General features: G+C 47.7%; 2 protein-coding genes across 6 annotated transcripts in view; one reads left to right on the forward strand and one right to left on the reverse strand.

Moving 5' to 3' along the window:
- Nucleotides 1–8,274, forward strand: part of DNAJC16 (DnaJ heat shock protein family (Hsp40) member C16) — a 52,010-nt gene extending 43,736 nt beyond the window's left edge. For 3 of the 4 annotated variants that reach the window (XM_009199381.4, XM_009199411.4, XM_031664621.1), the window contains exons 14-15: nt 207–377; nt 884–4,400. In XM_009199381.4, the coding sequence (XP_009197645.1) occupies nt 207–377; nt 884–1,283 (571 nt within the window). In that variant the 3' untranslated portion in view covers nt 1,284–4,400. Of the gene's footprint in view, nt 1–206; nt 378–883; nt 4,401–8,163 lie in introns of those variants that run through there. The other variant, XR_642966.3, reaches the window with a different exon arrangement.
- On the reverse strand, nt 6,690–18,330 carry AGMAT (agmatinase). Of its 2 annotated transcripts, none has more exons than XM_003891166.3 (7): nt 17,915–18,330; nt 16,404–16,606; nt 13,304–13,352; nt 12,067–12,262; nt 10,881–11,060; nt 8,161–8,245; nt 6,690–7,098 (listed from the first exon to the last, which is right to left on the reverse strand). In XM_003891166.3, the coding sequence occupies exons 1-7, from the start codon at nt 18,184–18,186 to the stop codon at nt 7,025–7,027; spliced, it is 1,059 nt and encodes a 352-aa protein (XP_003891215.1). In that variant the 5' UTR covers nt 18,187–18,330; the 3' UTR covers nt 6,690–7,024. The 2 variants fall into 2 exon arrangements, with proteins under 2 accessions (XP_003891215.1, XP_021792001.2); XM_021936309.2 differs by lacking the exon at nt 16,404–16,606 and adding an exon at nt 12,592–12,653 and having other exon boundaries at nt 17,915–18,240.
- Nucleotides 18,331–20,266: the final 1,936 nt, after the last annotated feature.

Below are 20,266 nucleotides of genomic sequence, written 5' to 3' on the forward strand. Positions count from 1 at the left end.
AAAGAAAAGCAACACAGAAAGGCTGTTTGTAGGTCAGGAATTACTAAGTCAGGCCATCCCCATCCTACTGATGTGTTAGACTCAAGAATAGTGAATAACATACCTAGTCTGGTTAGAACGTAGCATTTTCTCTCCCTTGTTTCTTTTCAAAGTAATGGCTTTCCCCTATTCTGACAGCATCTTAACTCCTCAATATTTCTCCACAGCAAGATTCCTAAAAAAGGCTTTGTGGAGGTAACTGAACTCACAGATGTAACATACATCAGTAACTTGGTACGTCTGAGGCCAGGCCACATGAATGTGGTCCTCATCCTGTCGAATTCTACCAAGACCAGCCTACTACAGAAATTTGCTTTGGAGGTCTACACATTTACTGGGTAAGCGTGTGTGTGTATGCATGCATGTATGTGTGTGTGAGAGAGAGAAGCAGGCACACTGAAATTGCACGCTTTCCTCTTTGGTCTTGTGGGGCTTTATCCATGCAACAAGACACTGGCTGTGACCTTTCCAATCCAGACATCTGAGCCATTGGGACAGGGACCTCTTTTCCCACTTCACTTCGTGTTCTGTTGGTTCTGAACAGAAAAGCTTGAACTCAATGTTATTCCCTGAGCCCTTTCAGTTACTGTTCTCTAGCCCTTGTGTATTTTCCAGAAGAGCAATGTAAGCTCCACTGAGCAACGGATGGGGGAATGGGTGACTGAAGTGTCACAGCTGCTGGAAAGGCACTGGCCCCCGCAGCAAGCCTTCTTTTTCTCTGTGTTCAGGCCCCATGCAACACAAAGCGTTTGCCTATTATTTTAAGTTTCACTGGGGTATTTATTTTCTCAGCAATTAAATGTGTCAGGAAATGCCCTGAGTCCTCATTCTCTTCTTCCTACAGGAGCAGCTGCCTACACTTCTCCTTCCTGAGTCTAGATAAACACAGAGAATGGCTAGAATACTTACTAGAATTTGCGCAAGATGCAGCCCCGATCCCAAACCAATATGACAAGCATTTCATGGAACGTGACTACACTGGTTATGTCCTGGCTCTGAATGGCCACAAGAAATACTTCTGCCTCTTCAAACCCCAGAAAACAGTTGAAGAGGAGGAAGCCATGGGGTCGTGCAGTGATCTTGACTCTTCCCTCCACCTGGGTGAATCCCGAGGGAAACCTTCCTGTGGCCTTGGATCCAGGCCCATCAAAGGAAAGTTGAGCAAGCTCTCCTTATGGATGGAACGCCTGCTGGAGGGCTCCTTACAGAGGTTTTATATCCCATCATGGCCTGAACTAGACTGAGAGGATTTTCAGAAGAGATTGGAACTCTTCAGACTTTTTAACATGCCCCTGTGAACAGGTATTTTCAGGAATCAAACTACCACAATGAACAGAGTATAGATTTTAGATTGCTCTTCTAGAACCATGGCTAGAAGAATCTTTCCTCTGTCCTGTTCTAACCTAGGAATGAAAAACGCCACAAGTTTGAATCCCCTAGATCAAAATCTTTTCCTCTGGGTTTTATTTTTCCCCACTGAATGCCACACCATTGAAAATAGACTGCTCACCCCCTCTTCCTTTCTTGTCCCTGTCCCATGCTTACCCAACCCTCCTGTCCTGTGTCTTGGAGAAACACAGGGCTCCACCCTGCAAACGGCATCTGGCGGACCCTCATGAGCCTGTCGTGCAGGCCGGGTGATTGGCCCCTTCCCCAGTCCCGGCCCTGCTATGCTTCTGCCATGGTGCATGCTCCTAACCCTGAACAACCCACGGCAGCTTCTAGCCCCGCATCTGGAAAAAGGCCCCTTTCCAAGCAATCTCACATTTACTGGTTGTTCTGGGAATAAGTGGCTAAATGTATATTTCGGGGGTATCCTCCAACAACCGTTTGTTGGCCACAGTTTGAAAAGGAAAGGAATGAGCGGGAGTTCTGCATGTGAGTTCTCAAGAAAAGGAAAGGGAGGCTGAGCAGTGGCTGAAGCAGTGCAGCCTTGAGACACGCTGTGAGCGTCCCATCCGTCGCCCCAGCGCTGCTGGTAGCCAGGGGAGGGGTCTGCACAGTGAGAAGTACTGTGATGACTTTGAGCCGTTGACATGTATGTTTTCAGATGCCTTTCTGCCTCTATCGATTTTAGGGTGTGGATATTAGGAGCCATAACTTGTAATCTTGTTCTCTGAACGTAGAGATAAGCTGCTATATAAAGCCAGTAGACGTTAAACTGAAGAGAAACTATTCTCACCTGCTATGAGTCAGGCTCAAGGAACCTCTTCACTCCAATAGTGTCTCTTTAGTAAAATACCAAACATGTCTTTGTAACAAGGAACTTAAAATTTCTCAACAATTGTATTTTGAACACTGTTACCCTAAAAGTGCTGTCTCTTCAAGTCATCTTTTGCAGCAAGTGAGCCAAGACTTGTTCTAGACTCCCATTTTGCAAAAGGCTTACTTTCCACTTCTGGCCTATATTTTGATGTCTCATCTTCATTGTTTTCACTCTTAACTTACAGCTGCTTCACCAGTATCGGGGTGAGACTGGCCATCAGCACCTGAGCGTACTGAGCTCCAGGTATAGTGGACCCCAGCCTGGCTCTTACCAGCCAGTTAGCTACCTTTTATTTTTCAGGGCAGAACCACCAATAGTTCTGAGTTTGAGTTTGGACAGTTTCAAAGAGTAGTCCGTTCAAATGTCAAAGCAAGGTGCCTTTGGTGGCTTTGTGAAGGTTGAAAATCAGTGATGGGACATTTACTAAGTTAGTATTTCTTTTTTTTTTTTTTTTTTTGAGACGGAGTTTCGCTCTTGTTGCCCAGGCTGGAGTGCAATGGCACAATCTCGGTTCACCGCAACCTCTGCCTCCCAGGTTCAAGCAATTCTCCTGCCTCAGCCTCCCTAGTAGCTGGGATTATAGATATGTGCCACCACGCCCGGCTAATTTTGTATTTGTAGTAGAGACAGGGTTTCTCCATGTTGGTCAGGCTGGTCTCGAACTCCTGACCTCAGGTGATCCGCCCTCCTTGGCCTCCCAAAGTGCTGGGATTACAGGTATGAGCCACCACGCCTGGCTAAGTTAGTATTTCTTTAATCATAATGCTTTAAACTAAGCCGCTTGGATCCTGAATAATTTAAATCTTGAGCTACATTGGTAAGTAATAAATTATTTAAGGCCAGGAAATCTGTAGTTTTCATGGAGTCTGTAGCTTTATTAAAAAATAAATCACTTTCAGGCTTCATTCTTCCATATGATCCTCTAAAAATGGACACTTCCTCTGAATGCTGTATCTCATGGCACCTGGTCCAACTAGAAGTGGTCAGGGAATTCATTTGGCTCCTTGATACATCAGTCCTCAGAATTACTTTCTGGCTCTTTTATGGCCAGATTGCTTATGTGAGTAGTCTTTTGGTTTGGTAGTAAGTTTTTATTTTTAATTTCTGTACTAATGAAATTCCTGACTTTAATTTCTAAAAACCAAAAACTCTCCAAGTTTATTTATTTATATTTTTTTAAATGGAGACGAGGTCTTGCTGTGTTGCCCAGGTGGGTCCTAAACTCCTGGCCTCAAGCAGTCCTTCCACCTTGGCCTCCTAAAGTGCTGGGATTATCAGTATGAGCCACCATGCCAGATTCGTTCATTTTGTAAAATTTTTATCTCTTCAAGTCATCTTTTGATCTTTTAAAAAGCACCTTCAAACAGCTGCGCCTTCCATTTGCACTAGGAAAGGAAAGTAGTGATGGGGTTGGCAATGTTTCTGGCAAATGTTTCAGCCCAAAAACTCTTCTACAGATGGGTTTAGAGCTGGTGCCCTATGAGAATATTAGGGAACTTTTATTTTAAATTGAACTTTACCCTTGTCCATACAAGGCATTCCTCCTGAATGCATCCATGAATTTGTTTACTTTTGTGTCAAACGTATGAGCCATTGTCCTGCTCAGCCTGTGCCACCATTGCTCTGTCTGATGTCTGATATATGTAATCATACAAGACCCGATTTTGGTTCTAACACAGTGGTCTCTGACTGTCAACATTGATGTTTTTAGAGATGGGTTCTTCTGGTTGATACAGACTATGCATCGCGTTTAGCAGATGGGGTGAAACTGGCCTAAAACAAGTCTTTGCAGAATACATGCCAATTTTAAAAAAAAAAAATTATTGCTCAGGTGTTGGTTTCACAATTTTTATCTAACACTGAGGCTATCAGCTCCAACTAAACAACATTTCAGGGGGTGAGGTTGCCCTAACTTCCATTAGGGACCATGGTCTCACTGCCATCACTTATTAGCCATGAGAATTTGGTTGTAGTTTTCAGGTAGGTTGGTTTCTTCCTCATTTGCAGCCTGTTGATACTTGTTCCCTTTTATTTATTAACATCCCAATCAATTTGCAACCGCCATCATTACATAAATATTTTTCTGTTATAAAAAGAAGTGTGATCTGACTGTTTTTTTAGTGATTTCCTTGGTTTGGGAATAGAGATTGGAAGCACATGCACATACTCAGACCTGTTTTGTTAACTAGAATTTTTTTTTTTTTTTTTTGAGACGGAGTCTTGCTCTGTGGCCCAGGCTGGAGTGCAATGGCATAATCTCAGCTCACTGCAACCTCTGCCTCCCAGGTTCAAGCGATTCTCCTGTCTCAGCCTCCTGAGTAGCTGGGATTACAGGTGCCCGCCACCACGCCCGGCTAATTTTTGTATTTTTAGTAGAGATGGGGTTTCACCATGTTGGTCAGACTGGTCTCGAACTCCTGACCTCGTGATCTGCCCGCCTCAGCCTCCCAATAACTAAAATTCTTTAAAAGCTGATACCAAACATCTTTACAGATGAACTGTAGTTTACATCCAGCTGTCTGACATTGTCCCCTAGAAACAAGTGCAGTATGGCAGCTGCTGAATCAGCCTGTTCAGTTTGTCAAGGAAGATGATTGTACTTGGGAGAGATCTAAAAAGAAGGTGAATATTTTGCACTTTTGATACTCTTAGGAACAAATAACTTATTTGTCAAATTGTTTCCTTTTTATGTTTTGGGTGGTTTTTTGTTTTTTGACTTTTTTTGTATTGTGAACAGGCACTGAAGCTAATGTTATTTTAAGATTACAGAATGGAAAAAGAAATAAACTATTTTAATGTGTGATAATTATGGGGTGGCCCTTGCATTGCAAGATGATGATTTGATTATGGACACATTATCAACAGAATTGAATTTGCATGTAACTCAACACATGCTTAAGATCACCACAGCTGAACTGCAGATTTCAGGAATTGCTGTCATAGAGGGTACATCAACTTGAGAGTAGATTCTTACAGGAAATGAGTTACAATAAGTAACATTAAGAGCCCAGCTGCCAGCCTGGCCAACATGGTGAAACTCCGTCTCTACTAAAAATACAAAAATTAGCTGGGCGTGGTGACGCACAACTATAATCCTAGCTACTCAGGAGGCTGAGGCAGGAGAATTGCTTGAACCTAGGAGGCGGAGATTGCAGTGAGCTAAGATTGGGCCACTGCACTCCAGCCTGGGGAACAGAGCTAGACTCCATCTCAGAAAAAAAAAAAAAAAAAAAAAAAACCCAGCTGATGTTTTCTAGTTTTGTTTTGTTTTGTTTTCTGGGGTTTTTTGTTTTTGTTTTTGTTTTTTTTCTTTTTAGTAGAGACAGGGATTCACCATGTTGGCCAGGCTGGTCTTGAACTCCTGACCTCAGGTGATCCACCCGCCTAGGCCTGGGATTATAGGCATGAGCCACTGGATCCGGCCTGGTTTTTGTTTGTTTGTTTTAAGAGATGGAGTCTCGCTCTGTCACCCAGGCTGGAGTGCGGTGGCATGACCTCAGCTCACTACAACCTCCACCTCCCGGGTTCAAGCGATTCTTCTGCCTCAACCTCTTGAGTAGCTGGAACTACAGGCATGCGCCACCACGCCCGGCTAATTTTTGTATTTTCAGTAGAGATGGGTTTTCACCATGTTGGCCAGGCTGGTCTCGCACTCCTGACCTCAAGTGATCTGCCCGCCTCAGCCCCGCAAAGTGCTGGGATTACAGGCATGAGCCACCATGTCCGGCCTTAGGTTTTCTAGTTTAGAAAACATTGTGTGTACCCTTCTAGGCTTCTGAGCAAGAAGTTTTTTTACTGGGCTCTCCGTGTTATTTTATACTTTTTAGTTAACATTCATAGTGGTCCTAAAATGAAGATGCAGCCCTAAGCACTTCATAGGAGGATAGGAGGAGCTGTTTTTCTTTTTTTTTTTTTGAGATGGAGTCTTGCCCTGTCACCCAGGCTGGAGTGTAGTGGTGTGATCTCAGCTCACTGCAGCGTCCGAGGAGGAGCTATATTTTAAAGGAAGATACTCAATACTCTTAAGAAGCAGATCATCAAAATTTTTAAAAGCAGCTGGGCGCAGTGGCCCACACCTGTAATCCCAGCACTTTAGGAGGCTGAGGCGGGTGGATCACCTTAGGTCAGGAGTTCGAGACCAGCCTGGCCAATGTAGTGAAACTCCATCTCTACTAAAAATACAAAAATTAGCCAGGTATGGTGGTGGGCGCCTGGAATCCCAGCTCCTCAGGAGGCTGAGGCAGGAGAATCGCTTGAACTCGGGAGGTGGAGGTTGCAATGAACCGAGATCATGCCATTGCACTCCAGCCTGGGTGACAAGAGCAAAACTCTCTCAAAATAAATAAATTAAAAAGATATAGAAATATGGAATGCTTATACAGTATTATTTCATAGTTTTTTTTTAATTTCATGTTTCTAATGTTTAGATAATCTTAAAAGAAATTCTCCACACTTCCCCTTTATCCTCCATCTTTCATCAAAGGGAAAAAAAACAGTACAAGTACTCTTTTTTCTTTTTTCCAATTAATCCAAGTTCCTTAGAAATATTGCTGTTTGGGTGAGAGTTCTACTGAATATCCCGATTTCACAGCCAGCAATGACACTTTCAGCAGAAAGTTTTCTTGGCATCAACTCTTTAGTTCTCAGACTGCTTACTCATAAGTTCTTCTTGAGAACTTGTCAGCGATGCAATCTGTTTTGTCTTGAAGAGCACAAGACTCAGACGGTTGTCACTTTGGGGAGAGCACACAGCATCTCAAACAGCAGGTTAGCCGCCAGCAGGGCTGTGTTCCCTACGAAGAAGTAAAACCTGACATGAATACCCTGCAGACCACCCCCTGAGCCAAGCCTTGGGACTCCTCAGCTTTCTTCCCCTTGTGCCTCCTTTTCCAGAGCCCTGTCTTGTACACCCCTCTAGGGTGCCCATCAGCTGTGAACACTCGGCCTGGGCTCTCTGCCTCCATCAAGCATCATTTGGAAATCATATTTTAAAATTCAGAAAGTTCTTTGTTTACCCTGAGAACAGATTTTTCCCAAAGGAGAACCTATAATAATGATGTGTACTGTATATATTATCTACCCTCTGAGGTTGATAGGCCTAACTCCATAAGCTTGTCAACATTAAAATTATTGGGATGGCATCTGCTTCCAAGATCTTAACCAGCTAAGTTCCTACGTGATAAATATTAACACATATTATTTATGCTTTAGAATTCACTTTGCAATGAAACGTCAAAGGAGAAGGGGACTGGGCCACTCTGTCAATAGACTGCAGGCTGGTTTCTTTCTCTTGTGCTGATTGGTGGGCAAGCTAATAATACTTAGCTACCTCCTAGGGGTTTTGTTAGGGTTAATGAGCTCACATTTGTAAGGTGTGCAGTAACAGGTGTGTTTTCTTCACCATTGGACATGCTCAGCCACTTCCCCGAGTCATATAAGGGACTCATCCATTTTCTTTCTTTTTCTCTTTTTTTTTTTTTTTTTTTTTTTTTTTGAGATGGAGTCTCGCTCTGTCACCCAGGCTGGAGTGTAGTGGCGCAATCTCAGCTCACTGCAACCTCCGCCTCCCGGGTTCAAGCGATTCTCCTGCCTCAGCCTCCCGAGTACCTGGGATTACAGGTGTGTGCCACCACACCTGGCTAATTTTTGTATCTTCAGTAGTGACGGGGTTTCGCCATGTTGGCAAGGCTGGTCTTGAACTCCTGACCTGAGGTGATCTGCCCACCTCAGCCTCCCAAAGTGCTGGGATTACAGGCATGAGCCACCATGCCCAGCCCCATTTTCTGCTTATTAACTAGCTTCATGTAATTTAAGCTGCCAGCTGCCCATGGATCACAGTCTTCTTGCTTACTCACCAGAAAGATCATACGGTGGTGAAACTTCGACGAGATCACAGCCCACCACGTTCAGGCCTTGACAACCCCGGATGATCTCCAGAGCCTATTCAAGATCAAGACTGAGTTGTCCACAGTGGTAATCATTTACAGTGAAAAGCACCCAGCAGAGCTTTTCCCAGCACACGCTACCCTTTGGCTTGGAATTGGCTTTCCCTCCATAAACATTTCTTGACTGCCAGGCACACTGGCAGGCCTCCCAGAGGCACAGATAATGCGTACACAGTCCCTGCTCCTGAGGGCTGCATGGTGTGGTGATGGAGACAAGGAAACCAATCGTTTGAATGTCGTGCACCAAGGGCTTCAAGAAAAGCAAGCCCAGAATGGTATCAGCACAGGTAACAGCCTGGAGAGGTGGGTAAGGCTTCCCCAAGGTGGAAATACCCAGTTCAAGGGATAGGCCAGGCAGGGGGAAAAACACAGGCAAAGGCACCAAGATGGAAAAAGTTCAGGTGGTGAGATGTGGCCAGAAGACAGAATAAGTGAGGGAGACTAATGGGAAGAGAGTGACCTTGTCTGAAAGGGTTTCCATCCTGCAGGTGAAAAGCCCAGAAGGTTGCTAAGCAGAGGGATGAGGAATGTGTTTCAGAAATCCCTCATGAGAAGAGAGGATGGTTATAGCCATTTCAAGAGACAGAGTTACGGCCACCCTCCTTTAAGATGTTAGAGGATGTAAGGTACTTGATTAGGTTTAAGCAGACTTCGTTCATTTACTCTCAAATGTCTTTGAGTGCCTACTATTTGTATGTATCAGGCACTGTTGTAGACTCCAAGGACAAGGTAAGGAACAATACGTAGGTCCTGCCCTCGGGGAGCTTCTAGTCATAACCATTCTGCCTCCGTGCATTTACTCCCTGCACACATTATTGGAGCTTTATTTGGGTGTGTCTAAAATTCTTGAGCTACCTTGGTAGGTAGGTATGCCATCGCATGCATTTTATTTATTCATTTATTTATTTATTTATTTATTTATTTATTTTTGAGACAGGGTCTCCATCACCCAGGCTGTAGTGCAGTGGTGTGACCTGAAGGCTTGACCTGCCAAAGTCAACTGATCCTCCTACCCGACCCTCCCTAGTAGCTGGGACTACAGGTGCACACTAGCACACCAGACTAATTTTTATTTTTATTTTTAGTAAAGGTGGGATCTCACTATGTTGCCCAGGCTGGGCTCAAACTCCTGGGCTCAAACGATCCATCCACCCTGGCCTCCCAAAGTGCTGAGGTTACTCCCTGAGCCACTGCACCTGGCCCATTGTATGCACTTTTATTTAAATTTAACCCTAAAAAGATAAGTTTAGTGTTTTTGTTTGTTTTGAGACGGAGTTTCGCTCCTGTTGCCCAGACTGGAGTGCAATGGCACAATCTCGGCTCACCACAACCTCAGCCTCCCAGGTTCAGGTGATTCTCCTGCCCCATCCTCCCAAGTAGCTGGAATTACAGGCATGCACCACCACACCCGGTTAATTTCGTATTTTTAGTAGAGATGGGGTTTCTCCATGTTAGACTGGTCTCAAACTCCTGACCTCAGGTGATGCACCCGCCTCGTGCCTCGGCCTCCCAAAGTGCTGGGATTACAGGTGTGAGCCACTGCCCCAGCCAAGTTTAGTGTTTTTGTTTGTTTGGATTTTTTTGAGGTGGAGTCTTGCTCTGTTGCCCAGGCTGGAGTGCAGTGGCACGATCTCAGCTTACTGCAACCTCTGCCTCCTGGGTTTACGCCATTCTCCTGCCTCAGCCTCCCAAGTAGCTGGGACTACAGGCACCCGCCACCTCGCCCGGCGGCTAGTTTTTTGTATTTTTTAGTAGAGACGGGGTTTCACTGTGTTAGCCAGGATGGTCTTGATCTTCTGACCTCGTGATCCGCCCATCTCGGCCTCCCAAAGTGCTGGGATTACAGGCTTGAGCCACCGTGCCCGGCCTAATTTTTGCACTTTTAATAGAGACAGGGTTTCACCATCTTGGCCATGCTGGTCTCAAACTCCTGACCTTGTGATCCACCCACCTCGGCCTCCCAAAGAGCTGGGATTCCAGGCATGAGCCACGGCACCTGGCCAAGTTTAGTGTTCTTAAGAGAGGATACTATTAATGTTGTTCCCATGAACTGTTGTTCTTGTGACAGATGAACTGAAGGCAGGAAGAGCAAATAAAGGATGAAATAAAGGACTATTACATCCCAGATAGGAAACGAAGGCCCTTGCTAAAATCAATCACCCTTCAGTAAGAGAGTATTCAAACTTATCCTCACCCTGGAGAACAGTAAAGGCCTAGGTGCTCTGCTCTTAAGATCCTGTCTTGGCAGCCGTGCACGGTGGCTCACACTGGTAATCCCAGCACTGGGAGGCTGAGGTGGGTGGATCACGAGATCAGGAGTTTGAGACCAGCCTGACCAACATAGTGAAACCCCATCTCTACTAAAAATACAAAAATTAGCCGGGCGTAGTGGCGTGTGCCTGTAATCCCAGCTATTCAGGAGGCTGAGGCAGAAGAATCACTTGAACCTGGGAGGCGGAGGTTGCAGTGAGCCGAGATCGTGCCGCTGCACTCTATCCTGGGCGACAGAGTGAGACTCCATCTCAAACAAACAAAAATCCTATCCTGATTCCTAAAGATTCGCTTCAAGGCCCAGGAAAATGGGTGTTAAGTATCTCCACCCCCAGGAATCTTCACTGGAGTCTCCTTACCTGACCAGGAGTGAGACCAGCAATTTCAGGTGTCCCTGTCCCTGGGGCATAGGCAGGATCCAGAGCATCAATATCAAAGCTGATATAAATGGGTTTGCCTCCCATCTGCTGCCTGACTTCCGCCATCAGAGGAACCAGCGACTTCATCCAGCAGTCTTCAGCCAGAACTACCCGGAAGCCCTGTGGAGACAGGGACTGAGGCTTCTGCCTGGCAGCATTTACAGGGCGCTTCCTGTTTGCCAGCCCCCTGCTCAGCTCTATGTGCACATCACACTTGACCCTCCATCTCCGTGAGGAGGGAACTATCATCCTATTTTCCAGGTGAGGAAGGGAGGGACAATGAGTGGTAAGGAAGCAGGGTCAAAGCTGACTGATGGATTTGGGGTCAGAGAGAAGCTCTGCTAAAGCAAGAGTGGGAAACTCAGCAGCTCACGCTAGCATCTTCTGAATTGCTTTGTCCAGAAGACTGGCCTTGGCACATTCTAAAAGCAAGGGATTTGGGTCTTTCCCATGGGGTCTTGTCACACATGTGTACCTGAGAGCTGTTCTGCCTAGAGGGTATGAGGACCAGAACTAAGAAGGTGGCAACTCCTCTTGGGTCCAGACCTCCTCCCCTCTTTTTTTTTTTTTTTTTTTTTGAGACAAAGTCTCACTCTGTCGCCCAGGCTGGAGTGCCGTGGCACGATCTCGGCTCACTGCAACCTCCGCCTCGCAGGTTCAAGCAATTCTCCTGCCTCAGCCTCCCGAGTAGCTGGGATTACAGATGCGTGCCACCAGGCCCAGCTAATTTTTGTATTTTCAATAGAGACGGGGTTTCACCATGTTGGCCAGGCTGGTCTCGAACTCCTGACCTCAGGTGATCCGCCCACCTCAGCCTCCCAAAGTGCTGGGATTACAGGCGTGAGCCACCCTGCCCAACCTCCTCCCCTCTTCTAAGCCAGCACCCTCCAAAGGGGTGGGTCGATTTCTGCTTGTCTCCCCACCCCAGCGATAGACTTCCCGTGGCCCATAAACCAACCTCCTCACTCCTGTGCTCCGTATGCCCCTGAGGATGCAAACTCAGCCTTTTATCCCTGCTTTCAGACTTGATTAGCAAAGCCCCTGCTGAACCCCTGGTTGCCACGGGTGAGGCAATGGAGAGGAAGGCATTTTGGGGGGCAGGGGTGGGGGGCATTCGGTCTGTCACCTGGCTCCGGTTGTATCTGTAGGGATCCAACGTTGTGGAATAGCCCCGGATGCCAATCTGCGCCACCCGCTTACAGTCCAGGAGACCCTCATCCACACACCGGCGGAAGGGCGCCCCGTGGTAGAGCTTCTCTCCTAGGGCCTCGTCGGCCGTGTCCGTGTGCGCGTCCACGTGCAGCAGCCCCACTGGGCCATGCCTGATGACAACAGGGCAGCTCAGAGGCCAACCCTCCCTGTGGGGCCCTAGCACAGCCACCCTTCAGGCCACCAATACTTGGTGACGATTCACAGCGACAAAGGGGAGACCTGGCATCCATTTTCTGCCTTGCAACTGGTTCCTGTCTTCTTGAGATCACTTAACATCTCAGAAGAACAATAAACTCACAGCAGTCAGGCAGGAAATAGACATGTTTTGGCTGCCACCCACACCTAACACCCAGAATATGCTTAATTTAGAGACAGGATGAGAATCAAGGGTGGTGGCACAGGCGAGCTTGGCTGAAGGCTCAACTAAACCAAGACATACCCTTTCTCCGACCGAGGAAGAGGAAGCTTCAATCCAGCTCTCTCCATAACCTCCATCAACCCCTGCCAGTCACCCAAAATAAACGTATGATCCAAATCCGTGAGAAATAAATGTAGCTTTGAGCAAAGACCTGCACCCACCCACCTCCAACCAGAATGCCACCCACATGTGCTTCCATAGACACATTCTGGAGCTGCCACCCTCCACCTCGGTCCTTCTGTCTCTTTCTCAAACTAAATTAGCCAAAGTCGGCCAACCCCGGGTAGACTTCCACTACTGGCAAATCAGTCTTTTGATTGTCTGGGAAAGGTGCCCTTTAGGAGGAAACAAGGGCCTCTCCGCAAGCTTCACCATTGTGCCTGTCAGTGTTTGTTTTTGGCCCTTGAAGCAAAACAGAAACTGAAGTTAACTGAGGTTGTGTATTTCACTAGAGGCTCATCTTCCAAAAGCAGAGGCAAGTTGAAAATGCTGAGCACACATACCAGGACAGATCTAGGGCAAGGGCGGGTGGCCAGAAGTGTTAATAATAAATTGTCTTGGCTTCTAGCTGGTGACTGACAGAGACGCCTGGAGCTCAACCTTAATTTTGATCCCCAGAAGCAGCTCATAACCTCAGCCAGCAGCAGTCACCTAATGCCACCTAACAGCAAACAACTCAGTCCCTGGCTTCTGGCTTTTGAAACCTTGCTGGGCCAAGCCATTTGGGACTTACTTTTTTGCCATCGCTTGCAATATGGGATATGTGATTGTGTGATCTCCACCTGCAAAGAGGAAGAAGAAAGACGTGTGAAAAGTGAATTGGAGGATTACATAGAATAATCTCTTTTTTTTTTTTTTTTTTTTTGTGATGTAGTTTTGCTCTAACTATTGCGCAGGCTGGAGTTCCATGGCGCAATCTCGGCTCACTGCAACCTCTGCCTCACAGGTTCGAGCAATTCTCCTGCCTCAGCCTCCCGAGTAGCTGGGATTACAGGTGTGCACCACCATACCTGGCTAATTTTGTATTTTTAGTAGAGAGTTAATTTCACCATGTTGGTCAGGCTGGTCTCAAACTCCTGACCTCAAGTGATCCACTTGCCTCGGCCTCCCAAAGTGCTGGGATTACAGGCATGAGCCACCTTGCCCAGCTGAATAATCTTAACCCAATTTTCACCTTTTCAGACTGGGGAGCTATAACCACAGCTACAATAAGATCTTATTGAATGGTGGGCTGCTTAATGAACCTGGGAGGTCAAGGCTGCAGTAAGCTGTGATCGTGCCACTGCACTCCAGCCTGGGCGACAGAGTAAGACACGATCTCAAAAATATGAGTAGCTTGCCGGGCACGGTGGTTTATGCCTGTAATCCCAGCACTTTGGGAGGCCAAGGCGGGCAGGTCACCTGATGTTGGGAGTTCAAGACCAGCCTGACCAACATGAAGAAACCCCGTCTCTACTGAAAATACAAAATTAGCCCGGGGTGGTAGCGCATGCCTGTAATCCCAGCTACTCCGGAGGCTGAGGCAGGAGAATCACTTGAACCCAGGAGGCAGAGGTTGCGGTGAGCCGAGATCATGCCATTGCACTCCAGCCTAGGCAACAAGGGTGAAACTCCATCTCAAAAATAAATAAATAAATAAATAGCTTGAGCCTAGGAGTTTGAGACCAGCCTGGGCAACATAGCAAGACCATGTCTCTAAAAAGTAAAAGTAAAAATAGGCCAGGCGCAGTGGCTCACACCTGTAATCCCAACACTTTGGGAGGCCAAGACAAGCAGATCGCCTGAGCCCAGGAATTCAAGGTCCACCTGGGCAACACATTAAGACCCCATCTCTGCAAAAAATACAAAAATTAGCCGGGCATGGTGGCAAACTCCTGTAGACCCAGCTACTCAGGAAGCTGGAGTGGAAGGGTCACCTGAGCCCAGGGAGGACAAGGTTGCAGCGAGCCATGACGGCGCCACTGCACTCCAGTCTGGGTGACAGAGTGAGACCCTGTCTCAAAACTAAATAAATAAAAGAGGAAATTAGACAAGAGCTATTTTAGGAATTGCCTTTGCAGCGTATTCTAAGAAAATGCCTAGAATAGCTCTGTTCAATAGAAACGTCTATCATGATGAGAATGTTCTATCTGCACTGGCCCATATGGTAGCCACTCTCCACATGTGACACACATGTGACATACATATAGCTAATATGACTCAGAAACTGAGTATTTTATTTTAATTAATTTAAATTTAGGCCGGGCGCGGTGGCTCATGCCGGTAATCCCAGCATTTGGGGAGGCTGAGGCGGACGGATCACCTGAGGTCAGGAGTTCGAGACCAGCCTTGCCAACATGGTGAAACCCTGTTTCTACTAAAAATACAAAAAATTAGCTGGGCATGGTGGCACGCACCTGTAATCCCAGCTATTCAGGAGGCTGAGGCAGGAGAATTCCTTGAACCCGGGAGGTGGAGGTTGCAGTGAGCCAAGCTGGGCAACAAGAGCAAAACTCCGTCTCAAAAAAAAAAAAAATAGAATTTAAGTAGCCACATGTGGCTAGTGGCTACCCTATTGGACAGCACAGACCTAGGAAAGTATTCTTTCTGATAATAATAATAGCTAACATTTATTGAAGCTTAAGATATGCCATGCATAGGTTGGGCGTGGTGGCTCACGCCTGTAATCCCAACATTTTGAAAGGCCAAGGAGGGTAGATCACCTGAGGTCAGGAATTCGAGACCAGCCTGACCAATATGATGAAACCCCATCTCTACTGAAAATACAAAAATTAGCCGGCCATGGTGGCGGGTGCCTGTAGTCCCAGCTATTCAGGAGGCTGAGACAGGAGAATTGCTTGAATCCGGGAGGCGGAGGTTGCAGTGAGCTGAGATTGTGCCATTGCACTCCAGCCTGGGCAACAAGAGCAAAATTCTGTCTAAAAAAAAAAAAAAGATATGCCATGTAGGCATTTCATGTGTACTTTCATTATATGCCCCTCACACCATGCGGTGAAGTAGGTGTTATTGTGATCGTTCCCATCTTACAGGTGAGGGCGTGAAGCATCAAGCACGATATACAGCAACATTGCTAGGGAGAAGTGCAGCTGAGACTTCAAACCATGCCATCCAGAAACTACACTCCTCCCACTATGCCATGCAGGCTAGGCTCTCTCTCTAATTTGGCAAAAATGAATCTGGATATTTAGGAAAAGATCCCTGTCATTTTAAGTATTTGTGAACAAGAGAAAAAGTGAGAGTGGGTCAGGGGTGAGAATAAGGGGAAAGCTGCCCTATAGGTTGATGTAGATCCTGAGCAGGACAAAAACACCCTCTTTGCAGTTCTCCTTGCAAATAGTCATTAGAAACATCATCTTGGCCGGGCACGGTGGCTCACACCTGTAATCCCAGCACTTTGGGAGGCCAAGGTGGGCGGATGGCTTGAGGTCAGGAGTTCAAGACCAGCCTGGCCAACATGGCAAAACCCCGACTCTACCAAAAATACAAAAATTAGCCAGGCATGGTGGTGGGTGCCTGTAATCCCAGCTACGTGGGAGGCTGAGGCAGGAGAATCACTTGAACCCGGGAAGTGGAGGTTGCAATGTGCTGAGATTGCACCACTACACTCCAGCCTGGGTAACAGAGTGACACTGTCACACACAAACACACACACACACGCACGCACAAGTGAAATATTCTCTCCCCAGGGATTAAAATAAATGAATTACAATGCTGTCTTTTCTACTGTCTCCACATATGCAGTGGCTTGCAGGGGAGAAGTAGCTGTACTCAAGCCCCTGATAAATAAACCCTGAGTGCAGGGAACTACTCTGGCTCTTGCAGACTGACATTACCCAAGGTCAGAGGAATACAGCCAGCTGCTACAATTTTCTCATAGGCCTCTTGAATTCGCCGGCAGCTGTCCTGAAGGTTGTAAAGATTGACATTCACATCACCTAGGTCTGCAACCGTGAGGGACTGGAAGGGGAGGGCCCCCGTGCTAGGATTGACTGTCCGAAGCATCACTGATTCTTCCCGGATGCGGCGAGGTCCGAATCTGCCGAAGGAAGAATCGTCCTATCAGCCATCTGCAGAGATTTCAGGCTCTGCTTAGGCCAGGGCTTCTCAGCCTCAGCAATTTGGGACCAGATGATTCCATGTTGCAGTACTGCATAATGGAATGTTTAGCAGCATCCCTGGCCTGTACTCACTAGGTGCCAGTAGCACCCTTCCTCCAAGGTGTAACAACCAAAAATGCCTCCAGATATTGCCAAATGTCCCCTGAGTGCAAAACCGCCCCACTTGAGAATCACTGATCTAGGCGATATATTGAAGAGACTAAATAAGTGTACTAAATGGCATTAGCCAATTTCATGATCTACCTGAGTCTCAGTTTGCTAATCCGTAAAATATTTACCTTGCACCATAGTAAGAATTAAATGAGGTAATCTATGCAAAGCACCTTGCACTTAGGAGACATTTAATAAGTGCTGGCTTTCATAATTCAGATCAGGGCAGTCAGATATAGTGTTGCTGAGCTGAATCAGAAATTGCTGATGTTCAATAATTAGGAAAATGAATTTTGCCTCCTCCGACTTGATCCTAGGAAAACTGCCTTCATTTGAGCATTTCTTGAGTCAGGTGACATCTAGAGATTTGGGAAAGGGGCAGCCAGTTTCTGCTCTCAAATGCAATGTCACCTGCCATTGTAAGCTAGGGAGAGGAGATGAATCCACAGCAGCCATCCCAGCAAGGCCCCAGGATGGGGACACAGAGAAGGTTCAGGCTTCAGAATCCCTTTTTATTTTTCTTTTTTTCTTTTATTTTTTGAGACGGAGTGTCACTCTGTTCTCCAGGCTGTAGTGCAGTGGCGTGATCTCAGCTCACTGCAACCTCCGCCTCCCCGGTTCAAGCGATTCTCCTGCGTTAGCCTCCCGAGCAGCTGGGATTACAGGCCTGCGCGACCACACCCGGCTTTTTGTGTGTGTGTGTGTGTGCCTTTGTAGAGGCAGAGTTTCACCATGTTGGCCAGGATGGTCTCAAACTCCTGACCTCGTGATCCGCCCTCCTCGGCCTCCCAAAGTGCTGGGATTACAGGCATGAGCCACCGGGCAAGCCAAAATCCCTTCTTGACCAATTATGACACTCAGACGTGGGAGGCCACGCCCATGTTGAGCCCTGGGGGTCGCTTGTTGAGGGTCCAGGGAACTCAACCATCTCAAACCATAAGGGGTATTTTGGAACCGGCCACCAGCTTCCAACTCGACCCGAGGCCAGCAGGGGCGCCTGTCCCGGTGCTTTCCATGCCCGACAGCCATCAAGCAGTCCCTCCACGTGTCCCCGGCCCCAGCCCTTTAGGCCTTACCTTGCCCCAGGCCGGTTAGAGGTCCCAGTATCCAGGGGCACCCCGATGAAGGCAGCGTCCAGCCCCTCGGGGGAGGTCTGCACCGGCAGGCGCATCATGGAGCAGACGCCCACCGACCGGGCCACCAACTCGGGGCTGGGGGGCTGGTTCCGGGGCGCGTCGGAAGCCTGGCGGCTCTGGCGGAGCCCGGGGTGGCAGAGCCCTGAAACAGGACGCGCGCCCACGCCGGGCCCCGGCCCCCGGGCGCAGCCGGACGCCAGCAGCCGCAGCATTGCCGCGCGCGGCCCCGACCTCACCAACCAGACAGCCCGCGAGGCCGCCGCGATCTGGCTGGTCCCGAAAGGCGAGGCGAATGTGCACGCGCCGGAGCCGGAGCCTGAGCCTGAGCCGGCTCAAAGGTCAGGGGCGCCCTGGGATCAAGGCGGGGGAAGGGCCCCAGGGACCGGCCGTGCTCTCCCCTCAACCCCTCTGAACTTCAGCCTCTGGCCTCTGGTAAACAGAGTCAGGCTGGGGGCGCCCACTGGCCGGCACTGTGCCAGGGGTGTCTGCGCCCTGCTCTCCACTGTGGCCTTCAGCAACCTCTTCTCCCTTTCAGAGTAATTTTGGGGTTTTTTGTTTGTTTGTTTTGTTTTGTTTTGTTTTGTTTGAGACGGAATCTCGCTCTGTCACCCAGGCTGGAGTGCAGTGGCGCCATCTCAGCTCACTGAGAACTCCACCTCCCGGGTTCATGCCATTCTCCTGCCTCAGCCTCCCGAGTAGCTGGGACTACAGGCACCTGTCACCATGCCCGGCTAATTTTTTTGTATTTTTAGTAGAGACGGGGTTTCACCGTGTTAGCCAGGGTGGTCTCGATCTCCTGACCTCATGATCCAACCGTCTCGGCCTCCCAAAGTGCTGGGATTACAGGCGTGAGCCACCGCGCCCGGCCTAGAGTAATATTTTTAAAGCCAGAAAGATGTGAAGGAAAAAGATACTTCTCTAAGCCAGAAAAATAGGAAATGCATTTTTAAAAAATAATGTATTTTTAAATGTCCAGGGATAGGAGTCTCAAGAAGCAGTAAAGTTAGTTAGTTAGTTAGTTAGTTAGCTACTTAGCTAGCTAGCTATCTAGTTCGTTATTTTGAGACAGGGTCTTGCTCTGCTGCTCAGGCCGGAGTGCAGTGGCGAGTCCCGTGACTGCAGCCTCAAACTGCTGGGCTCAGGGGATCCTCTCACCTCAGCCTCCCGAGTAGTTGGGACTACAGGCATGAGCTATCCTACCTGGCCAGTAAAGTCTTTTTAAATAACCTTGTTAAAAAAGGACTTAAAGGCAAGCTGTAGGGAAGGTCACAGTATCAGAGAGCCTGCTACATTCTCTCTATTTCTAAGGGGAAAGAAAAACGCTGGGGAAAGAAAGAAGTGATTTGTAATGGAATTATGTGAGCCATTTAGCGGTATTATATATATTATATTTTTCTGATCTCTAGCTATTGAGATTGAATGGAAAAGGCTCCCGTTTGCATTAAGTTGTAACCTCTACACAAAGGTCGCACAACAAACCCCACACCACTCCGGCCTCCACCCTGCAGATCAGGGCAGAGTTTCCTAATGGTCAATAATCAGTGCTCAGTGTTGGCCTTGGAGCAGGTCCCAGCCTTTTTCTGGAACAAATACAACAATCTCTCAGTTAATCTTTTTTTTTTTTTCCTTTTTTTTCTCCCTTATGGCACTTAAAGGGTCTGTTATTCTCTTGACTCCCAAATTCAACTGCTGTTTCTTTCGTGTTGCTTGTCCTGAATGTATCATGTTCTTACTCCTGGTTTTTCTTTCATTCAGCTCACACATATTTATTGAGTGTCTACTATGTGCCAGGCGCTCCAGTGAGGTCTCCCCATCATCCACCACTGCTGAGCACCCTCTCCTTGAAATGTTCCTCAGGCGGCCTCTTGACTAGGTCTCCCCTGGTCTCCTTCCACCTTGGTGGCTCCTTCTTGGCTGGCAATCCTTTTTAATATGGAGGTGATGATTTTCACCCATAGGCAGGTCAACCACAAGCCCAGATCCCAGCAATGAGCTCCAGGCGACCAGTTTCTAACCCCCACCTGGATGTTTGACAGCACCTGGGGAGGGCTGCAAGTTCAGCCAGCAACTTTCCACCTCCCTGTCTTTGATCCTGCCCTATGCCCACAAATTTAAGAAGTCCTGATGGTTTCCTGCACCCAAGCCTTCTGCTCGTTTCCTCTGCTGCTACTCTGGTCCAGGCCTTGCCACCTCCAGCTTTCCAGCTGATCTCACTCTCACTAGTTATCACCATACACACGCCTGCCCGGTAATACCTCCTGGAGCCAATCCTTCCTAACTGTGTTCCCCTTT

Source organism: Papio anubis, chromosome 1, assembly GCF_008728515.1.
Source record: "Papio anubis isolate 15944 chromosome 1, Panubis1.0, whole genome shotgun sequence".
Lineage (NCBI taxonomy): Eukaryota > Metazoa > Chordata > Mammalia > Primates > Cercopithecidae > Papio > Papio anubis.